General features: G+C 38.3%; 1 protein-coding gene across 6 annotated transcripts in view; it reads right to left on the reverse strand.

Moving 5' to 3' along the window:
• FBXL7 (F-box and leucine rich repeat protein 7) overlaps window positions 1–22,453 on the reverse strand; it is a 306,337-nt gene that overhangs the window by 128,554 nt on the left and 155,330 nt on the right. For 4 of the 6 annotated variants that reach the window (XM_017829135.1, XM_017829137.1, XM_017829140.1 and 1 more), the window contains one exon: window positions 12,721–12,810. In XM_017829135.1, coding sequence (XP_017684624.1) covers window positions 12,721–12,810 — 90 coding nt within the window. Of the gene's footprint in view, window positions 1–6,646; window positions 6,763–12,720; window positions 12,811–14,767; window positions 14,800–22,453 lie in introns of those variants that run through there. The other 2 variants (XM_017829139.1, XM_017829138.1) reach the window with 2 other exon arrangements.

Raw genomic sequence — 22,453 nt, forward strand, 5'->3', positions numbered from 1 at the left:
AACAGGGCACATTTTCAACACCTGAACTCATCTACTTTTGGTGTATTCATTTTCAAAGTTTTTCACCCAGAACAACTCAAGATTAAGCCACTCAGTTACAGCTTTACTTCTCAAAACAATTTAACCAGACGTTTAAATTATCCAAGACAAAAGTTTAACTGCTCCTAATAATTTAATAAGCTTCAGAGCATGCAGCAGGTAGATCATGGTGATCACTGATGGCATTCTATATTAGATTTACAATGCTGAAGCCCTTTTATGCTTATAGAAAAAACAGATAAGGTTTTTATTTCCTTCTTCTGTGCACAATATTTGGTGGAGAACAGTCACAGTTGTTACTCCAGCAATCAAGCCTATTCTTCTGCTTGTGAAAGTAGATTAATTAATTTACAACTGCCATTGCTTGTTAAGGCATTTCTTGCTGAATAAATGCACAATATGGCATACAATTTCATTTCAGGTGAGACTATCAAAACCCAAAGCCTATGGCTCCAGAAAAAAAAAAAAGGGAAAAGGAAAAAAACCCACGCTTTTTTAAAATGAAATAACATTCGAGTCTAATTTGCAATTGCACAAAGTTCTGCCAAGCAATTCCATTTAATTTTCATCTCCTGCAGGCAGTACTCCCTTCTTTCCTCCGTGTGAAAATGGAGTAGGATAGCCAGTAGGCGGGATTTTTTAGAGAAAAACATCAGCTGCTACTCCACACCTCCAACCCTCGTGTCAGCTGAGAGAGCTGGCATCAAAGGCTCCAAGATAACCGATTTCTCCTGCTGGCCAGCCGAAAGCCAGCAGTACAACAGAACTAAGCACAGTCCCTAAACCAGTCCTCTCAACCAAGTAGAGCAGACAGTAGGTCTCCAACCTAACCTTCATACTGAGTCCAAAACTGAAGACTCCAGAGCTTTGCTCATTCTCAGCTTAAGAAGTTTTGACTATATTACATGAAGCACATGCACAGCTCTGAGGGCTCCAGAGAAACTGGTGACTCATTTGCCTTTAATCCTATGAATGCAAACTGCCAAGAATGCCCTATGGTTCCATAGTTAACCACGGTTTAGCAAAGTCATTTGTCTATCATTAAAAAAATTAAGGTCTTCACACTAAGCAACTCCAGGCCAGACAAGTGATGCAACAGAACAGGGCTGTGCACACCAGTGGCTTCTGACTCCCACACAACCGATGGTCCCTCTCGCTCTCAACACATAAAACTCAGTGCAGCCATACTTTATACATCCTTGGAGAGGATTAATTTAATTTTGATTTCCTCTCTGTGTTTGCTTTGGAAGTTTGCAGCTTGAGCAATATATATACGACTGAAGTTTGGCAGCAAGCAGCCTGTACTATGATGTATATCATTTCAGCCTGGCAAGCACATTCAGGAAAATAACAAGCTGGCAGTGAGGACAGCTTCATCTCACATTCAGAAAGTGGAAGACTGGTGCAGGAATAAGAAAAAGCAAGACATTTCCCAGGGGTGAATTTAAGAGGGATGGAGTCTGGTATCGCGCCCATGTGACCAAGGGAACATAGTGTTCAGCAAAACAAGATGTGATTGTGACACAGGAGGAAGTGGCAGGCGAAGAGGTCTTTAAACCCATGGCCTTTCCATCATCCGACAGGTTTCTAGTATATTGGTTACTGGTATCTTCCAAAGCTTGCCAGAACAATGGTAAAATCTGGGCCATGCAGAGAGGTATTGTTGCCACAGGAAAGCAGACAGAAATAAAAGAATTTTGCTGGTTTGACTTCCATGTTTTTACACAGCTGAAATGCATTTGCTCAGCTGAGTTCTGTAGTACATCCCTACAATCATACACTCCAACTTATTCATTAAGAAGGCATTATCGCCTGGAACAAAATTATCCATTCGTCCTGACACAGGTCTTGTTCCAAGGATTTCCCAGCACTCAAGGATTCTTCATTGTGTACAAACTCAAAATTGTCCAAAAAGTAAATCTATTACTGTTTCAATAGTGTACCAGTCTCCTAGCATTTCCAGATTTCCATGCACCTAGAACTGGCAAGGTTCCTTTTATTAGACCTCTATATTAGTAAATCAAGATTATGTTGTTGCTTCCACCAGAAGCTTTCTGTAAAGCAACACAAGTGCTGGAATGCAATGGCCTATATACCTTATAGTCTTGTTATCACTGCTTAGCAGTGTGTTACCCCTACATATGAAACCTAAACCTTTTTAATATTATACAGCACAGAAACTTTATTTTTAACTTCGGGTTTACTATCTTTGCTATCTTTTGTCATCATTGCTTCCTTTTCCCGGTCTAAATTCAGTGCCTTTAGTTTGAGCAGTCCCTTCCCTCCCCAAAATAAAATTCAGTTTGGTATTTCCATGACACAGCACCAAAAGAACTTGTGGCAGAAGTGGGAAAAAAAATTAAATGATAGTTCATTGAGACTCAAGTCACAAGCTCAATACCAAAGCTAAGTATGACTGTTCCTATAAAGTTAAAATATTAGACACAGAAGAATTAGAGTTATCAGGTTCAACTCTACAGTCAAAAGTTCATTAAAAAAAAAAAAAAGGAAGGAGAGGATAAAAACATAAAAACTGTTTAAGATCATTGTAAGTTTCCTACACAGAATTTCACCCAGGCCCAAGATACAACATGCAATGTTCAAACACAGAGAATAAGACCATGTATTTCAACACCTATATATAAACTTATTTTTTTACTTTTAAGCCTTTGCCGTCAAAGGATTCGTGGTTTGAATACTTGTATCTGAAGACTACCCTACTCTGGATATGTAAGACAGCATCATTTACAAGATGGTGAAACATAGTTAAACACCTACTTTTCCCTGGCCTTGTTCTGTCAGTGTACGATTCTTTCCTCAAGGAAAAAAAGAAAATGCTGATTTTTCAACTACTTCCAGATGTTTAATGGCAGTCAGTCTGACCACTACCTGATAGCTTCAAAAGCTTCAGCTAACTTGTACAACCCCACTAAGAAGAATCATCCTAAATGCATCTGGCATGGTAAGCAAAGGCATCATGTCACCCTTCCAGAGCTCTGCATAGGATGCCCCAAAATGTGGGGGCAGGAGTATACTTCATTTGGATCAAGTTAACACAAACATAACGTACAAATGAGGAGGTTAAACTAGCATGGCAACAAAACAGCACAGGAGCCTAATCACTTCCCAGTCTAGTAGAAGATTTAATTCTGAGCTGAGCAAGCCATTAAGAGACCACAAGATTTGCCCACAAAACTGGGTCAGAATTGAAAAGATTATAGTCCAAGGAGAAGCAAATTATTTCTGTGGATATTTGGATCACATTAGTATTAAAACATATTCGGAGTCAGAACAAAATTGATGTTACTTGTTTAATTTTCAAGAAGCAACCAAGGCAACAAAACCTTTCTAGCTTTTGAATAAACACACACACCACGAACTACTGCAATATAGTGTGTAATGAGGTGAGGCTTGGCAACATGTTCACAGTTTAGCATTCTCCCATGCCAAATTTCTTGAAAATTCCAATACACGCACAGATGGGAAGAGTTGAAGCTCATCCAAATCTTGAATTTAGTTTCCTGGACACAAGTAAATGAACGTGAACATAAATAAATAACCCCCAACGCACAAATTAGCATCTTAGCACCTAAAATAAACACATTTTTCTTGCTACAGAGAAATGTGTTAGGACACAAATGGAGACAAATATCACTGACAGCAGTGCATTTCATATCAAAGATGACCTTGGTTCTAAGGTTAAAAGAAGCTGACAAACATACCTCAGATTTTCACTTAATTTTCAGCTATTTTCTTTTCATAGAGGCTTTGTGTAATGGTTTATTATTAACACTAGGGTATTATTTTACTGTATCTCTTTAACAAAGGAATAACTGTTTGATGAGTTATTTTAGTCCAGTAACAGCTTCTTAGGAAGATGGGCGGATTTTTAAACCTTACAGGGCCTCTTTTCTAGTGTGAGTTCTTTCAAGAACAGCTCAAGCAGCTGGAAACTTCTTGATGGGATATATCTGCAAGGTTCAATAACTTCCTCGGATATTGACTGAACTCCTTCAAAGCTTAGAAGAAATATGGCCTTCCTTAGAACTTGAAATTAATTACACTCTTGAATTTAGAGTAAAAGTATAATTTAACTCAAGACAAGCAACCTTTTCAGATTGATATGTGAACTATTTTTTAGACCCATACTCTCAATCCCAAGATAAATATCATCAAGTTTCACATAGAGTTTATGACTTATCTTTTGGATTAAGGAAGCCTATCTGGTTACCCAAGCAACATCAGTTTTCCAGGCAGACATCAGATTCCAAATATTCACCGTGATTACATTTGCTGTTAACTAAACCATCTACTACAAAATGCTTGTTTCTCTGGCCTGAAGTGGCTAACCATTCATGTAAAGAGACAATTTCCATGAAGGGGCCCAAAGGAAACACTCTGTCCTTTCCACAGTATCTGAGTCTGCTAAGTTTATAAGCATAGTAGATCATACTGAGCAACAAACAGTAGAATACAAAGGTTTGGTCATTCATATTTTCAACCACATTCTTTTTTTTTTTTTATGACTTTGCAGGTAATACAATCTGATTTTCAGTTTCTTTCACCTAGTTTTACTGCTTGCAGTTCCAACTACAGTCCTCTTTTCTCCCCTTAGTCAGGCAAATAGTTTAGCTACTATTTAGTTATGGTTTTATTATTCTTCATTCCCAAATAGTCCAGAATATCACATATTTAAACATGGTTGCTTCAATTTAGGACCCAAAAATCTTAAACAGTAACAAAGTCTTCTAGCTCAGTATAGCTAATAGGCTGCTTGTTTTCGTCTGTTAGAGAAAAAAAAATAAATCTTTTATTTAAACCATTAATATGGTAATTTTACTTTGAGGTTCAAGAGATACAACTCCCAAATCTATCATCACAGTTCAAGATGAAAACTACCCTTAAATATGAAGGGAAGTAGCACAACATGCAGTTGGTGAATATGCATCAGGCACACCACCACAACAGAAGTTATATGTTCAAGAGTGGCTGATTAAGGCTAGAAGAATATGTAGATAGCTAATCATCAGATTATACTCATGCTTATAACCTTTGTTTATACTTCCTTCCAGCCTAGTCTGCAGTAACTGCCTAAATTAATGATGATCCAGCAGTCAGAATTAAGCATAAGAATTATCCATTCTGGAACTGCCATTTTCATCAGCCAATCTCAAAGGAAATCTGAGGAATGCTAGCAGAAACACAGAGATGCCGAACCTGAGTAACTTGAAGAAGCATAGTAGCAGCCACTGTGGTACAATACCCAGAAAACAAGAACAGAATGAGTAAGCAACTCTTGAGCAGATATTACTCAAGCATGCTGCTAGTTTTGGCACTGTTGGCAGTATCAGTCAAAAATTATGCAGTCATTTGGCAAGCTGACATAAAAAGATAAGGTACAGGAAAATAAGGTAGGATATTTTGCGCAGTAAATTTAAACCACAGCATCTTAACAGGGATTGTCAAGTTAAAGCTAAAAAAAATTACTGTTCCAATTTTATTTCATTATTTCAATCAACTAATCTGGATGAACTTGTTAGTCTCAGTTCATAAATTCTGAAAAATGGATAAACCAAACATATTTAAATATGAATTATCAGGTTGTATATATTCTTCAAGCAGTCTTAGGAGACAGTCTAGCATTCAAGAAGGATGAGTTTTAGAGTAAAAAATGCTTGGCAATCATCAGATATTTCAAGATTACCCTACACTTTTCAGAGAAGGAAACTACTTTAGATAGCTGCCTCAGGCAATAACAGAAGGAACAGCTAAGTGTCAGAATCTCCCTGTGATAACAGTATTTAAGTAGTTTGGTACAGCATTTTACCCAAAGAATTACATTTGGGATCTTAGATTCCTTAAAATCAGATTTACAGGTAATTGAATAAACCATTATCACTCCTACTAAGCATCAGACCTCACTTAGAAAACCTAATGCCAGGTTTTTAAATTGGGATCATTTATCTTTAACTGTACTGTAAGTGCATTTGCTCTGGTAGGTCTCACATTTCAGGCAGCAGATCAAATAAGACTGCAGTTTTACGTACCTTTCCAATTTGTTCTTAGTATTGTTTGGGCAAGTTTTAAACATTTGGCTACAGCATTTCAGTACAAATTAGCAAGAATAACGTAAGGTTTCAATTTGCAGCTTTAACCTTGCCAATGTCCCAACTACTTTTGCCTTATATTTGAACTCTGATTTAAATGCTGATTGCAATTGTATTGTTATAATTAGCAGACCAGTTTTGCAGGAACACTGCCTAGTAGATAGCAAAAGCATATCAAAATGTGGTTAAACACAAAAAAATATTGCCTAACAGCAATCTCCATACTACTTTGTACTACCACATACTGCTTGAGGTGATTATTTAAATTCCTTTAACCAACATATCTGAATTCATATGCAAATATAGTGAGCTCTGTCTATTCTGCCAAAGTGTTTATAGTTTTGGATTTATTAACTGTCACGTTTCTCACCCCTCTCTTATTCTTCCCCAATTTTTTTGGCTTCAAATGATTCTGTTTTGGCACATTCAGTAGTGCAACATTTCACTTTTCTATAAAACTCTCCTGTTAGAAAAGTAACACAAAACGCCAGGAAACTTACCTGGTCTCCAGTTTCACTACCAACTCAAAACAGCCACAGTTCACTTCAAGCCAACTGGATCTCTGCCCAGTTCCAAGCAAGCAGGGGCAAATTCAGGCATTCATATCAACTTCAGACACAGTGTGGTGTACAGAAAGCCTATTTAGACAGTACTTCCACAGTAGAACCAAAAGCCCAAATACCCAATAAGAGGCTGCAAAGACATGAGGACAGAGATAAAAAGAAAGAGAACTGCCATCAAAAGAATAGAAATTATACATGTTCAAAATTCATCCATAAAGAACATCTATAGGTTTTCATTACTGGGTTAGTAAGCTTCTAATGTAAAAGAGAAAATGAAAGGAAAAATGGTAAAGAACTGAAGTGAGAAAAGATTTCTTAAGAGGATCAAGAGAGCTCTTTCCATCAAAGGGATCATCAAGAAAATCTAGGGGAAAAACTTTTCTGCAACAGTCTTTTGCCACAATACTCAGCTCAGTGCCCCAAGAGGTTACACAAACCACTCAAAAGCTTCAGTGAAACTCCAGTATACTAAACATAGCTACCTACCTGTTTATGTGAATCATAATACACAGAAAGGATGTCTATTTGCAAACTGGTTCTCTGAGATTTTTATCTCCCTCTGGAAAAAGATCAGTATTACACTCACCTAAATCTCAGTTTGAGCTGATTCTCTATCAGGAACAATTTTATATACCAAAAGCATTCAGTAGCAAAGAACCTGTTCCATCTTTCCAAATTTTTTATAGTGTCCATCACTGTGTACAATACAAGAACTCCTCCTCTTAAATTCATTGAACAAATTCAAAATTACTCAGAGATCCAAAAGATACCCTGTCTTTTGAAAGGATGTGATTATGAAGCCAAGAGAAATTAAGAGAACTACATCCTTCCTGAAAATATCCTATAATATGTTCTTTGTTCCCTCGCTTGTAAGGTGAAATGAAAGGCACACAACCCAAATAAATTTGTGTTCAGGAAATATATATTCCCAAGTAGAGCAGTGATAAATGATTTCTGATACAGAAGTCGATTTTTTTCTGGAAAAAGTAATTTTTCTCTATAGACGCTTCATTGGCTAGGTCCCTCAATAAAACGATGGCTGACGGCCACAGAAACACAGCTTGACCAACCTTAGCCAAGTATCATCTTGCACAGGGTATAAAGTAGCATTTTTACATGTGTAATTAAAGCATTACATAATTTCAAAGTGCTACATTTTTCATACAGTTGCCCCTCAACTGATTTAATGGAGGGAATTGTTCCTAATGAACATAATTATTCCTGCCAGGCTATAGGTTCTGCTTCTCCAAGAATCATAGAATCATTTAGGTTGGAAAAGACCCTTACAATCATTAAGTCCAACCATAAACCCAGCACCGTCAAGTCCACCAGAATCACTGAAAAGCCCAAACAAAACAGAAAGGAGGATACAACTGTGAGAGTGGGGGACTTTTCTAGCACACACCTAAACTGCAGAAGAAATACCTCTCCTCTTGAGATGCATACAAACAGGTACTGCCAAAACAAATCCATTTGATCTCCACACTAAATATATACTGCAGTGTATTCTAGAATTTTCAGAGTACTGCAGACAGAGAACAAGTAAAATACTTACTTTTGAAGGCCCCTAAAAGTCAACATCACTAAAAGCAGATAAAGTTTTAACTTCATCAGAATACAGCAGCTGGCTTCACTGTATTTGTGCAAAATTCAAAATACAAATATTTAACGGGGTATATTCAGAGGTACTTCCACACTGAGCTGCTCTGCTAAAACAGTGTTTTGCTTCAGGCCTAATACTTCAATTTGATTTTATAGCAACTGAGAAATAAATTAGAACTTATACATGAAGCTCATACATGAGCTCTCAGTTTAAAGCTGCCTCTGGATTACTGTTTAACAGTAGTAATCACATGAAGTGCAAACAGGATTGATTTTTTATTTGAAAAACAGTCAGTCAAGTTAATATGAAGCATTCAGCTTGGATATAACATTCCACGCCCTGCAGGTAAGCGTTAGAAGAAAACTCCCTGATCAAGGTAAGCCCATACAAAAACAGTCATTTAGTCTAATCTTCTAAATCAAGTTCTAGACAATAATATTCCAGCTGAGACTGTGCCTAGCAAATTGCATTTAAATGGCCCACAAAAATCCATTTAGTCTTTCACTTGCCAGAAGAGCAATGGGGGGTAGCAAAAACTCATGTGTTCTCAAGTTTCTAACTATAATTGATTGATAGGGTAAAGAATTGCAGACTATGTCCAAGACTGGAAAAGAAGTAAAAGGCAGGGTATATTTTCAACGTTAAAGAAAAATGTATCCTCAGAAGAGAAGACAGTGTGGAGGCATCAGTGTGCATGCACACCCACATGCCTCCACGTCAAGTTGCAGACAAACAGTCTCTACAGTCCTTACTATGTGATTTACAGAGAGTACCAGACATTTTTTTTGCCACCTGCCCTTCACTGAAGTGAGGGCACAAGAAGAGCAAACTGGAGCAAGCCTACACAAAGTGAGGGCCACAACAAGAGCAACTGGGTTCCAGTTTCAGCACCAGTACAGCCTCACCTTCGCACCCCTCTCAAGCGCATCATTGATATCTCAAAAGTTTGCATGGTCTGCCAGGTATTGTATGCTTTTCTCTACGCAACAGAGACGGAGTAGTAGTTACCTCTCCAATGCATCACTGAGTGAAGCTTGTTTGGCTAAGGATACTAACACGTACTGTCTTTCTCTGTTGAAGGATGTGCAGTTCACCCAGGCACATTTAATAGCATGACAAACATTTTGTCTCTTTGAAACACAAAATATTACACAACTCTACAGATGCTCTTAATCCACAGTGTGAAGTGGGGTACCATTATTTTGGCCATAATTACACTTCCCATTCTCACCAAGAAATTTAACTGATGTGGCCTTAACAGCATATCTAAGACCAGAAGAATAAGCCACTTCAAGCATCTTGTTACTCGTTTCTGGCACCCATTCCATAGAGAAACACCACAGCACTGAAACTTGACAAATAACATGGTTGCAGTAGTCAAGATGAAGAGTGTGGTTCATTTGATTGCCTGAAGTGATGGCAAGATAACACCTGCTGTCAGATACTTCCTGAAATTGTTTGCTCTTTCAAGTAAGAGTCCTGCTTGCCATCTTTTTGCAGTCCTTGAGAATCTGTACTTGTCTAAGTAGTACTTTACACAACTGCTTCTCTGCTGTAAAGTACCACGGAGCTCGTATGAATCAGTCCCATAAATTTCCTTTCTAGTTCTTTCAAGGCATTCCATTGATTCAGCTTCAACAAGTGTTGTGTCAACTGTCTTACAGAAACATAAGACAAGCTGTGCAGAACTGGAAGAAGTTAGGTCTGTTTGAAAAGCTGAAAGGTCCTACTTGGCTGTGAAAGGCCTTCAGCCCCAAACAAATTCTATGCTCTTCACAGAGCTGGGCACTTAGAAATTCAGTTGGTAACAGAAATTCAAAGGATGCAAAGAAGCTGTCTGCCACTTGTTCGATTAGGATCATTTCCCATGACAATGTAGGTGAAGAAGAGTTCACCTGCAGTGTTTCACAGTCCTTTCCACTCAATAGCTATGACACACACAGCTCACCACATACAACACGTGGTGTATTCATAGGATCATACGACAGTACACAGTGCTATGAATTTGCAGTATAGAGAGAATTGAAGCATTCTGTCCCTGCAGTAAACCAGTCTCATGGTGAAAGGCAAGATACATTTACCAATCTTTGAGGCAGGCAGATACTACTGTATCATGGCAAGCAAATACTAGACTGCAATAGGTAAATTTAGCTAACAGTTAAAACAATGTTGAGCAAACACCCCAAAATACGTAAGTGTCACTGCTTGTACAGCATCTAACACAATCAGACTCTTGTACTTAGCTGGCATTACTCTATAACTGAACAGTACTAAAGCATTCAGTCTTGTAAGCACAGAACTCTAGTCATCTTGCAGAAGGTATGAGTCTTTCTGATCAGCTGAATCCTCCTTCAGCATAAGTCTACTGTACATGGGGAAAAGAGGTAGCATTAGTAAAAAAAAACCAGACATGTAACAGTTGATAAGTGTGCTTTACAGTAACAGCACTGGTTTCAACAGTGCCAGTTTTCCCCCAAAACTACCTCCATGTCTCTGGTCCCACTTGCCTTTACAGAGTTCTTATGCTCCCTGGTAATGACATTCAAAATATCTGCCAGATTATGCAGCAATTCATATTAAGGTAATTTATGTTAAACTGATCTGCATCAGTAATTCCTCAAGAGAAAAAAAAAAATTGTAGGAAACTAATAGTAGCACTGGTTGAGGAAGAAGCTACTTCTGCTGTTGTCAAAGTTAGTGTTTACCAAATCCCACTCTTCTAGGACACAGAAATATTAGGCTCACATCTGAAATTGCCTCCAAGTATAGAAAACACAATTCCACTGCTCTGAACTCTTCCTGAATCTGCATGAGAACTCATAAAAACATCTCCACTACAGCATCTGCTGGTCTGCATTAAAGCCTCCCTCACTAATGAATTAATCAGCTACAAACCAGTGGTGAAGATTTCAGGGTCAACACTAGTATCCACTGGGTCTACAATGGGCTACATTAAGAACAGAAATCTTAGAGATTAATAAAGGATTATTTTGCATTATCTGATTTGAAAGTAAGGAAAAAACCATGCTTTACAGACTGAAGTAGAAGAGAAATTTAAAGCAATTGTTATATACTGACTTAGAGTCAGTTTCTACTAATCCTTTGTGGTTTCTTTTCTTTTTCATTCCTGCCTGTCATACAGAGAATACATTTCCTAACTTTATTTTGTGTCTTGGCAATTCACCTTTTTCAGGTACCTCAAAACTTTTGAATCTAAGGCTTAGAGAATCATGAAGTCTACTACTCAACATTGTTGACCGTTTATTTATTTATTGTTAAATGTATTGCCTGCACTGAAAAGCAGAGATTCTAAACCAGTATCTCTCATTATTCACAGATACCAGATATTCTTTCTTGGTGTGGGATTATGTATGCCTAACAATAAAACTCTGGTGATTTATATGTGGTCATTTATTACTTACATGAACTGCTTTTGCTGAACAGATTCTATAGTCATAGTCAGACTTGCCAAACTAGAACTACTCAACAGTCTATGATTTCTTTTAGCCATAAGAAATAAAGGCAGACTGAGAACAATCATCTTGTAACTTAATTTTTAGTGAGAGAATTGTAAGAAATCAGAATTATTACTTGAAAACAATCAAGTATAACAAAATCATTATGATAGAGTTGAGCAGAAATATTAGTTAAGGCTCATAATTGTACAATATAAAAAAAAAAAGTCCTTTCAGCTTACCTCATTAAACTATATATAATGATTTCCTTAGAAGACACACTTGTGAAAACTAAGGCCCAAAGAGTTCTATTTAACAGAGCATACCCATCCACATATAAGAAGGCAGCAAGGAAGAATCAGCATTTCTCTGTTTATAGGCCAGTTAGTACAACATTGTACTGACACGGAAGATATCTCCTTCTCCCAGACATTAAAAATCTAGTCATGGGTGATGACATATTCCAATAACTGTAGGTGAGGTACGTTGATCTAATTAAAGCTTTGTCAGCTCTTCATGTCCATAGATACACTTTTGAAAAACTTGGGTCAAACAACTCACATTTTCATGGTGCTCACAGTATGAAAAGAAGAGAGTGATAATTGACCTAGAATGTATTTTAAAAAGCTTCCATTAAGAATATTCTAAAAAAATTAACTGCAAAATCAGATCATACAAAATCTTTCAGTCTTTGCTGAAAAAGTGACATGCAAAATTATTCTCAACTCTCTACATTTGGACTCTACAGAATTATCTTAAATCTTTTGTCGCAAGTTTAAATCAGAAACTGCAGCAGGTAGGAGTGAAAACTGTTTAAAGGAAGAACTGTTTCTAAATTTCTAGTGGACCGATGGTAGTGTACAGAAAAGGAATGAGGAGGAGGGGTTCCTCTTCTGAAAACTACAAAGATTCTGTTGGGAAGCCTGACCTGGTAATGAGTACCAGCTGCCTACCTTCACTGGTAGCTGCATTCTTCTGGGCTTTGGTGGGTGTGTGATCCGTACTTGAACTCACGTCGGATGAGATGCTTGAGCTGCCCTTGCCTGCAAAGGGAGAAGGAGGTGTAGAGGGTGGGAGGGAGAGAGAACAAACATGAGTATCAACAGTGAAATAGAAAGACCTTCAATATCTGAACCTGGAACAATTCCAGGAAGCTTTAAAGTGTGTTTAAAGCAGCTCATGTTCATTTTGTACACACCGGGGTAGGAGTTAACTGCACTATAACTTCTAGCACACGTATCTTCACATGTATTAAGGCTGCAAATAGCCTCCTGTGCCAAAGAGGCTCTTATTACTTATTTGCTAAGCTCCATTGTAAATGAAAAGTTTGTGATTAACAGCATTAAGGGAACTTTCACATTCAATTTACTCATTCAAATGCCTCTAACACAGATCAGAACAAATGGTTAAGTTTATAATGAGTTAAATGAGTTTAGAGTTATGTATTCACATCATCTATTCAAGTCACTTGGTCACATGAAAATGAAAGCAAGGTATCTGTTATCTTCTCCTGCACCATGCTCACTGCTTGATGTAATACACCATTTCAAAACTAACTAACTTCTAACTAATTGTAGGGCTTTTTTAACTATACATCATAACCCATGGAAGTTTCGTCTCTTATTTTCTTTCTTTTTTCTTCCCCTGCATTTCCTACATCAATGAGCTCAGACCTATATGTCACATGTCAAACCAGGTACAAGTTACCAATGAAAGAAATCCAAATACAAAGATAATATTAACCAAGATAGATACTACAGAAGAACAGAGTTGGCTAAACCAAAACTGTCTTTCTGTTTACCTGTGAGGATCAAAGAAGGAGTCACTTCTGTTTCCCTTCACTCATTCTTCTCCATCTCAATGATTACTAACAAGGAATACATTCTACTCTGCAGCAGGAACCAGACCAACCACCCAATCAGCAATACACAAGATAATTCTAGAGAGAGGAAATGCAGTGAATATTGTTACATTTTAAGAAGTTATCTATTGCCACAGACACTGCATCAGTGAAGTCGTTAAGAGCTATGCTAGCTTTTGGACCAAAATTAGGCTGTATGCAGAAAGCAAGCTGACACCATGTTTCTGTCACTTGAGTAAACCTATAATCATAGGAATGTTAGCAAGAGACTTTTCTGATCTGTTATTTCAATCAAGCATTCCTTAGGGTTCTGGGTTACAGTATGCCTGGTTTTCAAAACATTTAGATGTAAGGGAGAGGTCTGCTTTTTAAAGGTGCCACAGCAGAACAAGGATTTAAGTTTTAATGGGAAACGACTGGAGAATGTGCAAAAGTAGGTTGCTTCATAACCAAGGTACTGCCACTTAATCCGTCAGCCAGCCCTAGAGAATCATTCTCCACATAAAGTTGCTTAAGTTAACATGCTTACATTTGAGAGATGATTGTGAATTGAATTGTAGAGAAAGGATATTAAAATGGCCAGAAGTAAGTAAAAAAAATAAATGGCTAAAGCTAGTAGTTGGGTGGGGTGAAAAGAAAGAAAAAAAGTGTATTTTCAGAGATTCGCTAACTGCTTTTTACATTCTTTTAAGAAGTTAAGCAAAACCAAGCAGCGGTGCCTCTAAAATATCACTTCAGTTGCTCTCAAGCTGTGACATGAGTTGGAGTAATGGACTGTAGTCTTCATAGGAATTACTGCCCCAAAAACAGCGAAGACAACTAGGTTTATGGTAGAAGAAAGGCAGATGAGAAAAGGATAGATGTAAAATGATCTTTCCCAAGAAGAGGCCAGAGAAACGTCTGCAACAGCTGATAATCAAACCATTACTGATAAGAAAGATATTTAGATGGTATTGCCACTACCAGCAACTGCAGAGGCAGGAAACAAAGTTCCAAGGAGTCAGCCCTCCTTAACACATTAATAGAAAGAAAACAAAAAAGAGTAACTGGAAAAAATTATGTCCTCAAAGCCAATAAACAGGATTTCCTCTAAAAAAGAAATTATCTTTTTTTTGGGGGGGGAAGGAAGTCAAGGATACCAAATAACAGCAGAGTTGCTAGTTGCCCATCTGTGGCATAGGTTGTTTTTTACAAAGTGAATGTTTCCCAGGCTCCAAACCTCCCCCTGCTACTAACATCAATAGTAGTTCTGTTTACTCCACGTATAAGCAAGTCTCCAAGAGCACAACAGAAATATTTCACCCACTGTAGGCTGCTAATTGCCAGTACACCTAGTAGTAACATATTTACAAGTGCACACTTCTATAGAAACTGTGAAATTCCAGATGTGTCTAGATATTTACCATTTAAATCTACTTGGAGTTTAAAATATTTTAACTCATTGCAAGAAGTTAAAACATTAAGGAAAAAAAACCCACAGTGGTTACTATTGTGGTTGGGTACAGTTCTTCCTGCAATTATATCTAGATTTTTCCCTCATACAGTCAACAGTTCTTTATTTCTAATCCAGAAGTTGCAATCCAAAAGAAAGGAAACTGCACTATGGTAGTAGGTAGATATGGCACAGTTTTCCTAGAATACACCATAATTTACGCTGGGACTGAAGGCAGCATGTACTGCACAACATGAGCTAAGATCACACACCTGCACAGTTGCAATTCAAATCACGTCTCTAACCCGCTTCTGAAGAAGCAAGAGTATGGATTTTTTTTTTTCCGTCTACTAGTGCCAAAGTCTTACAATAGTCATAGGAACAAGAGTCCAGCCATCTAATCCAGTACGCTATTTCCTACAGATCATATTTTGATCCTGCTGAAAAGAAAGTCAGAATAAGATCAGCATATAACAGGTACTTCCCCTGAACATTGTCTCCGCCTTTGTAGCCCATGGAAGATTTTTAGTCATAGATGTCTTTCTACTCAATAGCCCTATAGTCTTATTAAATCTAGCTTGTCTCTTTTGAGTCATTTTCTTTTTATCACAGATGGCTATACTGACTAAAATATTAGCTTTGTTTTCTAAAAGCATTTGCGTCTTCAGTTTTGCTATGAGAACAGAATAAATACCTATGATAATAAAAGAGATGCTATGTACTAACTAATGAAACACCACCAGAAGGTTGTGCATGGAACTGGATGGTCTTACTCCCCATTTCAATATTGCTGAAATAAAGCAACAGCTTTTCACTGCTGCTTGTATAGAAAGTTATAATCTTTATTTCAAAGGCATACTAAACTAGAGCTTGAAACACCTCTATCAATATTTTTCAGGCTGTCAAAACTTGCAGGACAGAAGTAAGACAGAACACACAAGGAATCTTAGCCAAATAGAAGCAGTTGATAAATACTGGAAAGGAAACAGCGTGAACTCATGAAGAGCAAACTGGATTCTGCCGGTCACATTCACTGCCAAGAAGTGTCAAAGATATCACAAGTCAGTCAGGACATTATCAATGCAATTTTAACTTACCTGGGAAAACACAGGCTATAATTGCATGAGAGTGAGAAACCCTTTTCAGAAGCACATATGCAAAGCATATTTCGGACAGTGTTTCTGACTGTATGACTGCCACCTCTTCTGGTGCATTTTGTTGTTTTCCTCATTTACTGCACTTCGAGCCAGCATAACTAGAAACTGCTTGAGTTATGTGATGCAAGTCTTAAGATACACAAGGTTCACTGACCTATATGATAGACGAAAATGTGTCCCAGCAGCGAGTCACAGAATCACAGAATATGCTGAGTTGGAAGGGACCCACAAGGATCATCAAATCCAACTCCTGGCCCTCTACAGGACCATCCACAAGAGTCACACTATGTGCCTGAGCGTATCTTCCAAACACTTCTTCAACTCTGTCAGGCTTGGCGCTGTGACTATTTCCCTGGGGAGCCTATTCCAGTGCCCAACCACCCTTCAGGTGAAGAATCTCTTTCTAATATCCAAACCTCCCCTGACACAGCTTCAGGCCATTCCCTCAGGTCATGTCACTGGTCACCGCAGAGATCAGTGTCTACCCCTCCTCTTTCCCTCTTGAGGAAGTTGTAGACTGCAATGAGGTCTCCCCTCAGTCTCCTCCAGGCAGAATGGACCAAGGGACCTCAGAAGCTCCTCATACAGCTTCCCCTCAAGGCCCTTCACCACCTCCATTGCCCTCCTTTTGATACTCTCTAACAGCTTAATATCTTTCTTATACTGTGGTGCCCCAAACTGCACACAATATTCAAGGTGAGGCTGCCCCAGTGCAGAGCAGAGCGGGACAATCCCCTTCTTCAACCGGCTGGTGATGCTTTGCCTGATGCCCCCCAGGACATGGTTGCCCTCCTGGCTGCCAGGGCACTGCTGACTCATATTCAGCTTGCCATTGACCAGGACCCTCAGCTCCCTTTCCACAGCACTGCTTTCCAGCATCTCTCATTCCCCAGCCTATACGTATAACCAGGGTTGCCCCACCCCAGGTGCAGAATCCGGCACCTTCCCTTGTTGAACTTCATATGGTTGGTGATTGCCCAACCCTCTGATTTGTCGAGGTCTGTCTGCAGGGCCTCCCTGCCTTCAAGGAAGACAACAGCTCCTCCCAGTTTTGTGTTGTCTGCAAACTTGCTTCGTATCCCTTTCAGTTCTGTGTCCAAGTCATTTATGAAGATGTTGAAGAGCACAGGGCCTGAGATGGAGCCCTGTGGAACCCCACTAGTGACAGCTCACCAGTCTGATTTTACCCCATTCACTACTGTCCTCTGTGCTCGACCTGTACACCAGTTGCTCACCCACCACGTGATGTGTTTATCCAGCTGTGTACTGGACAGCTTGTCCAGAAGGATCCTGTGAGAGACAGTATTGAAAGCTTTAATGAAATCCAAAAAGATTATATCAACTGGTTTCCCTTGATCAGCTGGGTGGGTTACCCTGTCATAGAAGAAAATCAGGTTGGATAAGCAGGACTTTGCTCTCATGAAGCCGTGCTGGCTGTGACCAATGACTCTGTTGTCTTTCAGGTGTTTTTCAATACTTCCCAAAATAATCTTCTCCATAACTTTACCAGGCACTGAAGTGAGACTGACAGGCCTGTAGTTTCCTGGGTCCTCCTTCTTGCTCTTCTTGAAAATTGGGACTATTTGCCAGCTTCCAATGAGCTGGGACCTCTCTAGATTCCCAAGACCTCTCAAAAAGGGTCGAGAGAGGTTTTGCAATAAAACCAGCTAGCTCTTTGAGGATTCTTGGATGAATCCCATCAGGCCCCATGGATTTGTAGGGATCCAGTTGGAACAGCAGATCCCACACAATTTCAGGGTTGACCCTTTCACTTGCTGTGGAAAAATTTTACTAGTTTTTTTGCAGCACATTTACTCTTGGATTCTGGTGTAGGGGTATTTTTGGACCATATTTTACAAACCCTTCTAAGATCTCATACAAACAGGCTGACCTGACATTGGTTCTTACATGCTACCCTGGAAAATAACTGCAGTATTACTCTTGACAGCAAGTTTTAATGTGATGACACCTGCCTTCAGCAAGCAGTGACAGGTACTTCAGGAGTTAATGGATAATGGGACCAAATGTATTGTTTGCCATGCTGAAGTGAAACATTAGACAAAATGCCAAAACAGAAAAACAAAACAATCATTAAGAAAAAAAAGAACAAAAAGCAATTAAGTCCAGAATAATAGTCATTAATCTTTTTAACTGTCCAAAAGTGTTATACTGCAATGACTTTGAAGTAAAAAAAATCTGAAAATTTTGTTTATTTAAGCCATCGATTTTTATACAAATGACATTATTCAAATTAAACTTCTCAACATGAAAGGGCATATGCTCATGGCTTTCCTACCAGATGATCATTATTCTTTCTCTTTTATATCTTTGGACAAACTCTTTTTTAAATCAAATATATGCCAACTACATCAAGAAGAGATCCAGAAAAAAAGCAGTCCAAACCTCAAAGCATCAGGGATCATGCAAAAGGAAAGAAAAATCTCTTTTCCTTCTCTTGTTTCCATGACATGCATTATGCTGGTCCAAGTCTCCAAAACCTCAAGTGTATCTCTTTTCAATCTGCACCTTCAGAGACTGCAAACTCCTAGCGTGTTTCCAAGTATCCCCATGGAAATCAACAGCCCACTGCAAGCCTTAGTCTTTGTGGATATATGGCATTCTTTAACGATGCAATAAATTAATTCATTTATCCAAAGTAAAAGTGAAGTTGGACTACCCACTTTGGACAATCATTCTCCTTGGACTTTATATTCGTACCAATGGAAATTATGTGTCATAAAACTCGTTTCCACCTATTAATTCTAAACTGCTGAGCAAACTATCACTGTTTCAGCATTGAAGTTACCTACCTACAAGCACTGTCACTCACTGAACTGCTTTCAGGATGAAATATGTTCATTTACAAATTCACATTGATCTTCTGCTCTAAAATCTTAGGAGTAGGGTTCTCAAGAGATTTTAGGTTTTTTTCCAAATCAAATTAAAATGTGTCAACATAACACACAGACTCTAAATTTCATTCCACCCAACATTTGTCAGGATATGATAAAGCAAACAGCAATCTGCACAAATTCCAACCCCACAGAAAGGAAATAAACTGAATGTTTCACAGGAAGTATACTGGAGTTTGAAGAGTTTGCAGATATTGTTCCCTTTGGGACAATATTTCCTAAAACTTTCACAAGTGAAATCTCCACAAGCATTTTACATTTTTTTTTTTTTATTTTAAACCCCAACTTCAGCTTCCAGGATTGTGAAATTTGGCTGTGAAATTTGGCATAACTTAGCTGTGAAATAGTACACTTAGTTCTGCAGCATTTCTGTAAGTTTTAAGCTAAATTTCAACTCTGGTCAAATTCGCCTGTGTGACCTTTTTTGTTCTTCCAGTCAGTACCTGCTTCAACTTTTCAAGCACCACAGTGCACTACAAAACCTCCTGCAATACCTAACAGGCTATACTAAAGTATCTCTTCTAGGGAGTCAGTCACCTTACTAATTTTTTATTTCTTTTAGGAATTTGTACTGGGTGCAGGAACCAGTCAGCTCCAATGGCCCCCAGCCAAGGCACAGCTGACCCTCTCAGCCACGGGTGAGCAGGCACTACTTTTTTCATCTATGTTACAAGACGCAACAAGCCACTTGAAAGGTGAAGCTATAACACTGAGGGCAATAAGCATTATTTAATTCTGATGTAAATCTGACTGTGGAAGTTCTGCAGCTAGCAAGAAAATGGTTTATCCACTATACTGTAAAAGGTTTGAATTTGAAGAAGATACATAAAAGTGCAGATGTCAGATCAAATTTTTCAGAACCATTAGCAGAATGATATTTATTACTAGCAAGGCAAGACCATTCAGAAAGGTTGGATTAAAATACTGAAGCTTAAGTAAAATTGTTCACACAGGCATAGATTCTAGTTGCTGTGCCTTGCTAGAAGCCTACTGGGTTTGTAGTCAGGACATCCGTAACTCATATCTTTGTGCTAAATAACTCACTACAAGTTCAAACTGGCTAAAGGATTTATTTAATGAAGTCTTCAAGTGGACTCATCTAATCTAATAACTAAAAAGAGGCAGGGTACATATTTTAGGTCTCACTCTTTTGCCTCCATGTAACAGATGATAATATCAATTCCTTTTCTAGAGAACTTCAGCCCTGACTGATGAGGCTTGTTAACCAAGAACTGTTAACTGGGACTACTCAAGTCACCATCATTTTTGAAGACAGTATAAAAGCATTTCAAAATACAGAGGGACAAACAGCACATATCACTACTGAGTTTACAAAGAAGCAATCATGTCAAACTACTTTGGTACAGGGCCTCTCTGAAATGTATTAAGCAGCCTGCATGCCAGAAGGTAATGCTAATTTGCAGCCAAACTTAGCACCATCTCACTTGGCAGCCAAACTTTGCTCTACATCTAACACGCTGATAAAAGCCTAGGAACTCTTTAGTCTAGGAGGTATTATTTAACTAATGCTGCCTGAGAAGGAAAGAATGCAAGTACCTTTCTCACTTGAACTCAAAGTGAGAAAACAAGACAAGAAATCTGTAACATCTTCTTTATTACTTAACCGGACTGGCAGGTATAAGTACTAAAATACTATCTTTCACTGAAATGGCTTAGCCTGTACTCCAGAAGTGGTTCCTACTCCGGAGTGCTCTACTTTGACTGAGAAATAGGGAAATAAAACTTTAGCCTTCCTACTAATGACAGAATTTTTTTAGAAACCATTACATTCATTAAATATTGGGCTTTTCATTATAAATTATCTTTCAATCACCAACATGTTTTAAAAGGCACATTTACTCAAGATACAATGTTCTAATGTTCAGTTAGAAACACTCCCTTAGTGTTATTTTATATATATATAATATATATATACATAAAACCTAACCTTAACTACTATTTTAATCTGATAGTAAAAAATTATTATTAAACCAACATAAGAAATTAATAAACACAATTGAGTCAAAACAAAATCCTTTTCCTGGCCTTATACTTTCTCTGAGAATGTCACTTCATTGCCAAGTTCTCCACTAATGGCCACTTCAAATTTGGTTTTCCCCAGTTCCACTGTAATTTAAACAATATGCTAATCCTTTGTATTTAGAAAAGCCAGTGGCTGTTCAGGTCAATACTCAACATAAATTGGTAGAGACTTCATTTGCACATCATCACATGGGCCATGCCAAAGGACAGAGGTAGTCTGAGAGCATAAACTCCAGTATAGATTCTGAAGTGGCTGCAAAACCTGCTGTTGCATTGGAGTGCACCAGGTATTTGGTAGAGATCTGAATTTCATTATATAGTAGCATACTGTCCAAAATCAAAACCACCAAATACATGCTTGTCTTCTACAATAATACCATTAACTCTAAAGCTCTCTATTTAGATTTTCACAACTAGTTCCAACATCTGAACAAAAAAGGTTAACATTAAACTATCAATTTAACTGCTCATTTTACTTAAAGCACAAAAGCTACAGTATTCTCAATGATAATTTTCATCCATTTATTACAAATGCATCTAGTATTGCACCAATATTCCTGTGTTCACAGTCAAAAGTAGTTGTGAATATTCTAGCATCACGGCCCAGCTATCCTGCTTACAGCTCATAAGACACGATCAATCTCACAGATGGAGTTTTAATCAGCACTTAAAGATGCAACTGCAGGGCTTTGCAGAACCTTTTCTTGAATAGTGTTTAGTCCTCAGTCATGTCTCCTCTCTCTATCCAAAAGAAAGTCTAAAAGCAAAATTACGCAGTCTTGCTCATCCATGACAAGGATTCAAAACAAGTCTTGGTCACAATCTACTCCCCAGCTCCCAACCCCTATTCAAGAGCCAACTTTCATCTCTTCTCCCCACCTCTACCTCTTCTACTGCAATCCTACTACACACTACTCTGTTAACTTCGCCAGACCTTTCCCTGGCTGGTAAAGCTTTCACTGGTTCCTGCTCTTAGCCTACCTTGTGGCCTTTGTTCTTTGCATGACTAGTTTGGAGAACACCATTTGGAAGAGGTTGACAAGTGAAGGCAAATTCTCCAATTCACCAAAACAAGCACAGCAGCAGCACAGAGCATGAAAGCAATAGGTATGACATCTGCCAAGCTTGACTCATGTCTAGATTTTTACAGAAGTCTTTCCACTCAAATAGAAGTTTCTGCATGTGCCAAAACCTCTCTCCCATGGTATCAGTATTCCCACAGCCTACTTTTGACACTATTATCTGAAATCTAGCAAAGTTTGGTTACCATGCTGAGAATAT

Source organism: Lepidothrix coronata, unplaced genomic scaffold, assembly GCF_001604755.1.
Source record: "Lepidothrix coronata isolate B3197 unplaced genomic scaffold, Lepidothrix_coronata-1.0 Scaffold158, whole genome shotgun sequence".
NCBI lineage: Eukaryota > Metazoa > Chordata > Aves > Passeriformes > Pipridae > Lepidothrix > Lepidothrix coronata.